General features: G+C 36.3%; 1 protein-coding gene across 2 annotated transcripts in view; it reads left to right on the plus strand.

Annotated features, from left to right (window-relative positions):
* The window catches only part of EMC2 (ER membrane protein complex subunit 2), a 40,278-nt gene extending 29,769 nt beyond the window's left edge, over window positions 1-10,509 (plus strand). Inside the window, exons 8-11 of one of the 2 annotated variants that reach the window (XM_065054258.1) lie at window positions 1,389-1,470; window positions 2,585-2,695; window positions 4,346-4,450; window positions 9,207-10,509. In XM_065054258.1, the coding sequence (XP_064910330.1) occupies window positions 1,389-1,470; window positions 2,585-2,695; window positions 4,346-4,450; window positions 9,207-9,293 (385 nt within the window). In that variant the 3' untranslated portion in view covers window positions 9,294-10,509. The remainder of the gene's footprint in view (window positions 1-1,388; window positions 1,471-2,584; window positions 2,696-4,345; window positions 4,451-9,206) is intronic. The other variant, XM_065054259.1, reaches the window with a different exon arrangement.
* Window positions 10,510-11,448: the final 939 nt, after the last annotated feature.

Consider the following 11,448-nt stretch of genomic DNA (forward strand, 5'->3'; position numbering starts at 1 on the left):
ACTCCATTACTGGTGGTTTGGTTTGGTTTTTTTTGCTATAATCTTTATTACAAAATTGTGTAATAAAACCACAGAAAGAAATTGCTTTTGCTCCTATTTGTCTAGGTCTGTAATTCCAATTAAAAAAAAAAAAGTAGAACTTTCTCCAGTTCATTGAAAAAATTGACAGTGCTTACTGTACTTTTATGAGCATTATTATTATTATTATTAGCGAAAAAATTGGAATCTTGGCTAAAAAGCAACTAAAAATGAATTTTAAAAAGAGGAAACAGTTCATCAGCTCATTTGTTTTATCAGTGTGAAATCACCGTGCTGTTAACCATTGTTCATAAGCACACTTCAGTGTACAAGGTTTATATCGCCCTCAGTTCTGGGCTGTGCTCCGTTATGAGGGTGGTGGTGTCTGCTTTTGGAGAATGAGATGCCTATCCTTTTATCTCCAAATTAATATTTGAAATATATACACAACTATCATAGTGTGAACAGGAGAAAACCACAATATATTCATTTTAAGAAATAAGGTTTTACAGATTATGTGGTTTAATATTGTCTGGTAATTGCTAAATTGCTTTTACTCCGATATTAAATATCTACCCACACTGTCATTATAAATAACGTGTCTCTGAATTTTGAAATCCTATCTTGTAAACTCTGCAACAGTGCTATCACGTATCTGTAGAAGATGCAAATTCTGCAGGAAACTCTATTAGTTGAAAGATTATGAAGCTAAGATTTTTGTAATTAAATAAACTTACGTTTTGAGCTTGACTTCTCAATTATTTCTGAAAGCTTTCATTTAAAGAACAAGTACTAGCCTTTGCTTTCGCAATGATGTTGTTGCCTATTTGGATGGCATGATGCTATCCTCATACACAGATTTGAACTCTTTGATTTTTAGAACTGTTCTTAGTATGGTTTTTCAGTCTCAGTTCTGTGGGTGACTGTGAGCAGATGAAGGTAACTGATAGTGTAAGTGCTCTAGTCCGTACTTTGGTTTGTGGATCCGCAGGTAACTGAATTTTCTTGTAGAAAAAAAGTGAACTGTTTTGTAGCCTTGAGTTCAATGTCTTGTGGTGCCTAATGCCTGTTTCCACTTGTCACTCTTGTTGCTGAGAAATGGCACTTATTAATAAGAAATTAATATATTAAATGCTTTCCAGGAGCTGTTCCATATATACCTAGGCTACGAAATTTTGTATGTTTTCACTATCTGTGATGTAAGAAAAAAAAACAACTTTAAGTTTCAAACATAATTTTAAAATAAAATATTTTTATTAATTATGAGTCATGAAGTTATGGGGGAAGTAAGACTTATTGTGCTGTAAAGAAACTGAAATGCAGAGCTGTAAACTCTGTTTCATATTGTCACTGTTTTTCGTATTCCTCAGCTATGCAAAGGCCGCCTTCTGCTTAGAGGAGCTTATGATGACTAATCCACACAACCACTTATATTGTCAGCAATACGCTGAAGTAAGTATTTTCAGAAAAATCAATTATGTTTGAATACTTATTCTGTTTTCATGTTACTGAAGTGGTGAAAATGGAATAAAAATGGTTTCTTTAATTTTTCCCTAGGAGATTTAAGAGTACATAGGGACTGTTAACATCTCATAGAACTTAAAATGTAAAGAAAATGTGGTTTCTTACTTAGTGAGACTAACTTAAATATGAGAGTAAGGGCAGGAATTAGCGAAGATAAAAATTTGTTTTAAATGAGCTATTCTTGTTGAAGTGTTTATACACTTTTCAAATTAAGTGCATGAGAAGTTTAACTTTTCGACAACAATGCTGCCTAGGAGGTTGTGATATATTGCCTGTTGTTGTGGAGCCAGATCTTGGAATCCACATAGGAAATTTTGCCTGAAAGAACACTGGGAGGGAGAGAGGGCCCTTAGAAGTTTTAGCTCAAGGTTTTTAGCTGTTTGCACTCTTTTATTCTGATGTATATTATTCTTTTTCTAAACTATGCTGTTAACTGCTTAGAAGGGATGTGTTTTGTTAACGTGTATAAAATTGGGTTAACATTAAAACTTGAAAGTCTAGACAGCTTTCTGTTAGAAAGATTGTGAAGCATGCCTTCTAATATTTATCCCTCTTTTTGATCTAATAACGGGCAAAATGAATAGAAAAACAATGGAATAACCTTCTAAACTTTGTGTGCTATTTTGCAGTTGAATAGGTCATGAAAGGCATCGTGGTATTTTGCGTACTGGTGAAATGCTGTGCCGAAGGAATATAGAGTTAGTATGGATTTATAGCAGTCAGAATTTAGCTGTAGATTTAAAGTTTGTAATGCTTTTCATAAGAGACTATCCCGAGGTTATAAGTTTGTATAGGTGCAAAAATAAATTAATTAAACTAATGCTGGCTTTTTCCCTCCTATAGTTACATATTTTTTAATTTGTATATTGAAAAGAGCTCGAATTTCTCCCCAGCCAGTATGTATCCTTTAGTAGAGCTTGCCTGATTTGAAATGTCATGTGAAACAAACGTGAAGTGAAGTTTCATAATATCTCTGCTTCAAGAGTGAATGCCTGAGATATGGATGACATGTGCAAGTCTCAGGAGCTTATAATTTTTACAGGTTAAATACACTCAAGGGGGGCTTGAAAACCTTGAGCTATCAAGAAAGTATTTTGCACAAGCGCTGAAGCTTAACAACAGAAATATGAGAGCTTTGTTTGGACTTTACATGGTAAGCATGATTATATATTTTCCATGTTATAAGTTTGTGTATGTTTCTGTGTATGTACATTATCCTGGACTATTTGCTGTTTTATTCTTTTTTTTTTTCGTTTTGGTTTAACTTAATAGGTCAGATTATTAACAGTGTTTTTATTATACTGAGTATGGACAATTTTATGCCAGTAAGTACTGCTTACTTGAAATGCTTTTAACCTTTAAGTCTTGCCCATGTTTTCCAAAGAATTATAATTATTGGCACATGAAGGTAACTTCTTGAAAAAAGATTTAAAGTGGTACTCCTCTCTACAGGATGCTGAGCTGCTGAAGAATACCAGCACAGTACAATGACTGCTTTTTTTCACCTTTTTTTTTTAAAACCAGCTTTTTATTTTTTCTTATTTATTTATTTGTTTGTTTGTTGATTTTTTAACCTTCAGTCTAATTTCTCAGTACAATTTTCTACTTTCAAAATGAGTCTTTAGCATGCACAGGATTGTTGGCTTGAGTGTAGCCATGACTGTGGTAACTACAGGTGGCGTGTACTGGCACCAGTTGTTCAGTTTCTCCAAAGCTGCTCCACTGAAGATCTTCCTCTAGATATTAGATCTTTTAAAAGATCTTTTTAGGGGAAAAAAAGAGTTTCCTTTTTTTTATTAAAAAAAAAAAAAAATCCAGGCCACCCTTTTGTCTCTTGGGAGGGGGGCAATTTCGAGACTCATCAAGCAGATAACTTTGAGGCTCCCTATAAACACCAGGCAATAGTAGCTTCCCTTCAAGGACTTGTTAGGCATCACCTTTAAGAATCAAATAGACTTGGACCTAATCTTCTCAGCCCATCTGCAGCGATTCTTGGGTTGGTGATTTTATGTTCGAGAAGGAGAAAAGACTGGCTCCTCGCTGTTCCTTAGGTCATTTAGCTCTCTAGGAGTAAGTTTTGTAGCAAATCTGTTTATTGGCCTAAACTGATTTTTAAGGTGTGTACATACAGACTTCTGCTTTGGTTCTAGAATGGGCCTGGGGGTTTATTATGGCCAAGCTTGGTTTGTCTTTAGTCAGATCTTATGTCCTGCCTATGATTTTCAGTCTGTAAAGCAGATTTAGGACCTGTTGTCTATGATGAACTGGCTGGCAACCTTGGGCTAATATAACCTAAGCATTTGAGAAACTTTTTGTTTTGGCAGTGCCTGAAAGTCATACGCATAAACCCTGATTTACATACTACAGGTTCATTACTGGAAAAAATGCATGTATGCTCTGTTTCAGTTCTTTGGTTTGCTCAGCTTTGCTGCTGTCACATTCCATGTGGTGTTTGCAAGCACAGCTTGCCATCGCTGCTTCTCTTCTGTCCCTACCCTTTGGCTCCCAGTTTCTTTGTAGTGCTGTTCTAGGCTTTAGGACCTGGTTTTGCTGACTGTGCCCAGGTTTGTTCCTGACTTGGTACATAACTGAACTGAAGTCTAGTTTAGCTTAGACCAAACAACTGTTAAAAAAGTTGAGCTTGTTATTAATTGGATACTGTTTACCAGTAACTGTTTTTATTTTTTGTCTTTTTCTGCTGTCACTGTGTGTGGGGCTTTGATTGCAAACATGCTGAATACTCTCAGTTTTTGTCATGCACGTGTATTTTGTAGTTACACGTTTTTAATTTTTGTATTCCTAGTCTGCCAGCCATATCGCTTCCAATCCAAAAGCAAGTGCAAAAATGAAAAAAGATAATATGAAATATGCCAGCTGGGCAGCTAACCAAATAAACAGAGCATACCAGGTTAGTATATTATTGTTCTATGATACTCTTAATAAGCTCTCTAGTTCTTTTCTGCACTTGTATCAGCTGCTGTTCAAGGGGTTAGATATGACATGTAAATTAGCATAATTTGCTTTGATTTTTTGCATTCTACTTGTGTTTGATTTCCTGTAAGTCTTAATTATTGTAAGCTTGATATTTTACAGTTATTAATTAGTATTACCTGCTTATTAGCTTTAAACAGATTTTTTTTCTACTAATATTAGCTGAATGTACAATAGTGTAATGCTGACCTCCAAGACTCAATTCTACAGCAAAGTATTTTAATAAAACTTGGTATGTCTTAATTCTTAGAGTAACTTGGTCAGCTACTTCTATTTTACTAGAAAACAAATGAAAATTCGAGAATTTTGTGTTCCTTCAGTTTATTCTGACCTTTTAAAATCCTATTCAGTGTTGTTCCTAACAATTACCTTAGCAATTGTTCCTGAAGTCAGTTTTGCATAGTTTTATAGAAAAATACCTGTTGAATTGTGAAAATGCAGATTTGTAGGCCACAAGCAAGGCTTCCTAAAGTCACTAAGAGTCTTTTCAGCTGTTGCAAAAGTTATGCATAAGCATCTATATTTACTTTTGTACTATAAGCCTCTATGTTTTGTTTGTTTGTTTGTTTTTTCTGAAAAATGCAGTTGCACTGTTTCTGTGAAGGTCTTTTGCATCCTATGTCAAGCATTTTTGGTTGATGCTTCCCAGAACAGATCACGTTAACATGACTAACATATTTAAAACATATGCCATAACTTCTTTGTGACTTCATACTTTTGTGATACGTTGCATACTTCAGCTGCTCGTCTTAGCTGTTAGGGACACAAAGTGACGAACACCATATCTGACTGGAATCAGGGGGAATTTAGCTATACAGAAAATGTAAGTACTTGAGCTAGGGTTTGGCGAGCAAATGGTGTGGACACCCCGTTCCTCTTCACAGAAGCACCGCAAGCAGCTCTGGTGGCTGCAGCTGGACAGGGCTGCCCCAGCCCAGCCCCACTGGGCTGCAGAAGGGTTGGGCCACTCAGTGTTTATGTCAGAGACTTACAGCGTCCAACTGCTACAGCAGACGGTGTTTGGTGATGTAGTAGGTGCCAGTTTCCCCTGTGAGTCAGTATTGATTTGTTGCTCCTTCGGCGTGTTGAGTGGTTGGAAGTTGTCATCGTTTGGCCCTAAGGATGAAGCCTTGGTCGCTCGTGCCAGTGGAAGCCCTCAGAGCGTTCCTCCTTCAGTGGAGGTCTGTCCAGCCAGGTTTTGAGCTAGATATTTATATTATCTGTATAAATCCTCCCCACTGTCCTTGCATTTTCCAAAGCACTTTGTAAAGTGTAATAAGAACCTTAAGGGCTTGTTGAGTTTGGCATTTACTTCTTTTGTTAACTGGACCTCCTTATATTGTTAAATGCAGTTTTTCCTGTATTCATGTTCTAGACAATAAGATGCATTTGGAATCCTGACTTGGGTACCTAGACAAATTATATGAATTTGTGGCTTTAATACATGAAGTTATTAATTCAAAAAGTTACTTTCAAGCAGTTGTCTTGCAGTGAGATCTTTCCCCATCTTCAGTCTGGATTTGAACTTGGATTACCAGCAGTTTGCTCAGTAATTTTGGAAAACTGCCTTTATTTTTTCAAACTTAGCACTGGCTATAGTGCTTTTTTAATTTTATATGCAATTTACTTGAAATATTTTTACTGGTCCCCTTCTTTCAATTTATTCTCTCATTCGGGCCGTTTGCCTTGGCACTTGATTTTTGCTTTTCCTGTGCATTCCTGTATGAAACCAGAGGAACTTTTTAGTTTATTGTCATTTAAAGAAGAAAACAATCTTTGGGTGTAAAGAGAAAACCTTACTTTCACCAACATTGGTTAGACTGTACAGCATGTTCTTTACAGGAAAATATGGTGATAAGGAATAGTTGAATTAAGTAGCTTTTTGAAAAGCACAGATATTTGACACTCCGTCTGGGTAATATACTTATTTTGATGTTAAATACATAACCCTCTGTGCTGATTAGTACTTCTCATCTGTGCCTAATCTAGAAGAAATGTAAACTTTCAAAGGAAGACAGGAAGGGCTTGTAGCCTGGGCTTCTGCGTGGAGCTGGAATTCCTGGCTGCTAACACAGGCTTTGGAAAGAAAGGTCAATATTCTCTAGGCCACTTAAATTTAATTGATCCAGTGAAGGAAAAAAAAAAGACGTCAACTTTAGTCTTTTATTCTAAATGTTAGAGAAGTACTCATTATTGGAGGAATTATTAGAAGTTTATTATTATTACAAGCTTAGTTTTGCCTTATCGCTGGGAAACTGGATTACTCTCTGTGCAGACCCTGTGGAGAACGTGTGTCTGTTCTGAGTGAGGACACGAGTCACAGTCACTTTAACATCGAAACAAAATATGGCTACCCAGTGCTCTCCAATTAGGTAATTGGTTTAGCATGTCCTCTGCTAGAAGCGTTTCAGCAGAGGCGGGCAAGTTTGATTAATGCTCTCAAAAATCTTTAATCTGATCCTACTCGTAGTAATTTTCCAGATACATGCTTCTCGGGTACATTGCTAAATTCTTCTGTGTTAGCAATCCACACGTTATTTATGGTTGGAGAGAGGTGATTTTGTTACAGACCATTTGGGAAACAGAAAATTAAATCATGATTTCAAGAAATGGATTCCGGCTCAATCAGTCAAATTGCTGTGTAATGGCAGAATGGACAAAATAATTGTTCGTCAGGGCAAATTTGAAGTGATTACATTTCCAAGTACACTTCTGTTTGTTATGACGCAGAGTTTTATTTTATTTGTTCAGCTTAAAGTACATGTCAGTATCAGGAAGGCGACCACTCTTGAAATTAGCAAGTAACATTTTTTAAACTAATGTCTTATGTCACTTTTGCTTTCAGTGTCCCTGAAGAGCAGTAAAATAAGTAATTTTTTTCTTATTTTGAAGCTTTCCTCTGTGTGCTTTCTGTGTGTCTTGCCAAGCACGCTTCATGACCACAGTATATTCAGGCTTCTGTGCTTTTTCTTGAAATCTCTGAATTCTTTGATTTTGAGACCATTTTTCAGTCAAGGGTTTGCATTCTGTTTTTTCATTTACTTATTTTTGTGGAAGGATTTGGACTTCGGAGTATCTGCTTGGAACTATTCTTGTTTAGTGTGAATAAAAGGAGGATCTTGTATTGAGTCAGATCTGAGCAAACATTACGTCTCTCACCCGGGAGAGTGTTAAGAAATCTTTGGTGTTCCTCTGAAGTTGGCTACTGTGGGTCACTATGGAAACCGCAAAACATGAGGAATGGTCTCATACATAACACTAGAGTCAAAACATGGCACATCAGTTCTGCATCTGGAAATATGAAATACGAAAATACGGTGTTTTCAGTATGTCTCTTAACTATAAAGTGTCGTCACAATAACAGCATTTTGTTCTCCTAACTATTTAATTTGAAATAGCTTTTAATTTACTGTGCCAAAACTACTTTTTTAAGGACTCAGTACTGATTGAGAATCCCAATGTTAGATTGTAGCCTGGGGGTCAGAATCAGGTTAAGAGGTCCTGCAGCTTGTTGCTGGTGTGATATTACCTGGGTTTGATGACTTAATCTTTCCTAACAGGTCATGAAGAGTTTGCTAAATGAAGTCAATTACAAGAGAGAAGGGACACATTATAAATCAAGGGCTAACTATGCAAGACATCAGTGGTATTAGAAATAAAAAACAGTAAATTGAAAATTTACTGAGTGTTTAGATGTTAACATTTAGGTAGAGAATAGGCTATTTTACTAGCAGCAAGTTATAGTTACTACTTCTGTAATGTCTTTACCACCCCTCCCAACCCCAAATGCAAAACTTTTTAGTGCAGGTGCATTAAAAATGTTTGGGAGTTTCATTTGACTGAAGACCAACCTGGTCAGTAAATCCACAGTGTTAGATACGGCTGATGAGGGATGGAAATTGTCAGTACAGTTAGAAAAACCCGTGTGAGGTCAGCGTGGGGTGATCAACATCTCGTGCCCCGCTACCCCTTCCTTTCCCAAACTTGCCTGCATTTGTTTTAGGGAATCTAAAGCCATAAGTAGTATTTATTAAGCCGTATCTTTCTTTGTTATCAAGACAGACTTGATTTCAAACCCTCCCTGAAATTGCTGTTGAAATAGTAGGTTACAATCAAATACAAGGTCATTACTCATAGTTACTTTGAGCAATAAAATATCATGATATGATGACTTGATTATTTTATAGCAGATTTTACTAAGCAGAGCTTTCTCTGTCTTGCTGTAACAAAAAAAGAAGATAGATTGGCTTAAATAACAGGTCCAAGTCTTGTTGCCGTTTAAATTATGAATATAATCTAATTTGGATTGCATAAAAATTTGAGCCTGAAAGAAAAACTATGTTAAAGTTTACAGAGCAAACAAAACAACAGGAAAATCTCTGTTCAGAAAAGTTGAATTTTAAAGTGTAATATTAGTGCTGAATATACAAATTTAGAGCAAATTAGTGAAATTAAGGAGTTCTGTTTTATTTTTCATTACTTATGAGAGAAAGGGTGACATAGCTTGTATTCTAGTAAAAAAACTGAGCTGTAGTGAAAGATTAAAGAGGCTGTGCTTTTAGGTGTGTGGTAGTTAGAGTTAATTTTTCGTGCTTAATCTTAAGAACTGTTATTTGCACAGGATCTATCCACAGAATTTGTGATATATGACAACAATATTTTTTCTTGTTTAGTTTGCAGGTCGCAGTAAGAAAGAAACTAAATACTCTTTGAAGGCGGTGGAAGACATGTTGGAGACACTGCAAATCACTCAGTCTTAGGTTGGCACAAAGATCCACTATTAAATTTTCCAGTTCTGTGATGAACATGTAATGACCTATGGATTATATTACTCTAGTACTGTTAAAAGTTAATTTTGTATTGATTAACTTGCTATCTAAGATAATGTTTTATGAAAAGTAAAATACCTATTTATTGCTGCTATGAGAAAGGTGTTGAATACCCACTGAAATGAATAACTTATCCCTGAAGACAATATCATAAAGAAATGACATGTGCTGCACATCAGACTCTTTAGATTTTTGTATCTGCAGTAACTGCTCTTATGCCGTCATTTGTAGAAATAAACTTGTTAAATGATTAAAAGACTATTACAGTGGTTTATTGGACTTGCAAACAGAAATTACCAATGTATGTATGTAGATGAATAATGTATGTGAGAAATTTTTCTCTTTTTGCATATTTAAGAGTAGAAGCACACTACAGATGTATACTTTCTGGTAAATTTTTATCATACAGCAAGGAGTGATTATAAATACACTTAATTAGAGAAAAAAGTTGATGTTAATGGTTTTATTAATCAGCTGATATCCAGTACTGTAGAAATGCAGAAAACTTGGTGTCCTTTGTTTCAGAGGGACTTTTGTACTGGCTGAAGGCCAAAGACATTCTCTGTGGCCTAGCGGCCAAATGCTTCCGTGTCCACGTAGTTCTCCAGTCAGAATATGCATATGCACTTTTTGAATTCCTTTTGCGTGTCATTGTTATACAGATGCTTCACATCGAGAATTCCAAAACCATCTGAACGCTGCGTGCTGGTCTGTGCTGCTGCTGCGCCTGCGGTTCAGTGCACTTGCACCCTGGTGTAAGCTGTGGTGTATTAGCTGCTCCGCAGTGACCAAGTGTCATAGGCTGTGAGGATGAGACTGATTGCTTGACTGCCTTGTACTTACTGGAGGATAAAAGTGGTTTTACACCATTAGCACGAAGCATCTAGAGCACTGTGAATCTATGTCTCATTTGTCTTTTAGGTGCTTGTTTTATTTACTCAGATAATCAGTCAAACGTACTAATTCATGAATTTTGCAGTTCTGATCATTCTGGATGTTCCTCACGTGTGTACGGTGGCAATTCAGTTACACAGCTACCATTTCATTTATTACAACTTCAGTAGGGTTGCGTAACAGCAGCTATATACCCTTGACAAATCCTAATAAAAATATTGTGGTGTCATTTTCTTCATGACTGTAACCACCATCCAGGCTCCTGTGTGTTTCAGATTTTATATCGCCTGCTCTGTACGGATGAGTAGGTTAAAGGCTGTGTATTAAAAATGTCCTTTTTATGACTCTGGATTTGATGTAGGAAAACAAAGCAGAGCTGGTTAAAAACAAAGCAGCAACAAAAGCTTCCCCTGTGAGTTCAAAGCGTGGTTGTTGCATGAGGCTGTGCCTGTAAGAGACGTGTAAGATCTCATTCCCATTATCCATGAAGTAGGTTGGAGTATGATAGTGTTACAGGACGGGTGCTACGCCACAAGGATTAATTTTATGTGGAATCTTAACTTAATTCAGTCCTCTTGAAATATAAAACTGCAAATACTTCCTAGTATTACATTAAATCACCCAATTCTAACTTGGGGAATTAGTGCAGATCCTTCTATAACAGTAATTCACAAACTGGCCTCAGAACAGTGTTTGCAGATAGATTATGTGTGTTTCAGGTGGAAAACCAAGAAAATCTCGTGGTGAACCTGTGTGTTTCTGTTCAGATTTATAGTCTTTTACTGCATGAGTGTGCCATCTAGAGTTTTAAACTCTCATCAGGCTTTTTTTTCAGTTTTACCTACAACTCAAATAACTTGCTTACATTCTAAAATTAAAAATGGTGGGAAGCTCTACGGTAAACTAAAATAGTTAGTGGTGTGTAACATTTTACCTCCAAGGTATTAAAAGCCAGCAGTGTAGCGTTCTTGTGCAGCCAGCATCTCTGTCTGTCCTGCTGGGAAGTGTTGTATAGGAATTTTATTCAGAGGCAACTTCTAACATAATAAAGTCTGACTTGGGCATATACTATATCAGTTCCTCTATAAGGATGCTTGTACTACTTCTTGTTTTCAATAATTCGATGACAAATTTAATCTCCCTTGGCTTTGTACAACCTTCTAGTTTTCACTGTTGTTTAGTATCTTTTTGA

Source organism: Columba livia, chromosome 2 (genome assembly GCF_036013475.1).
Source record: "Columba livia isolate bColLiv1 breed racing homer chromosome 2, bColLiv1.pat.W.v2, whole genome shotgun sequence".
In the NCBI taxonomy this organism is placed as follows: domain Eukaryota; kingdom Metazoa; phylum Chordata; class Aves; order Columbiformes; family Columbidae; genus Columba; species Columba livia.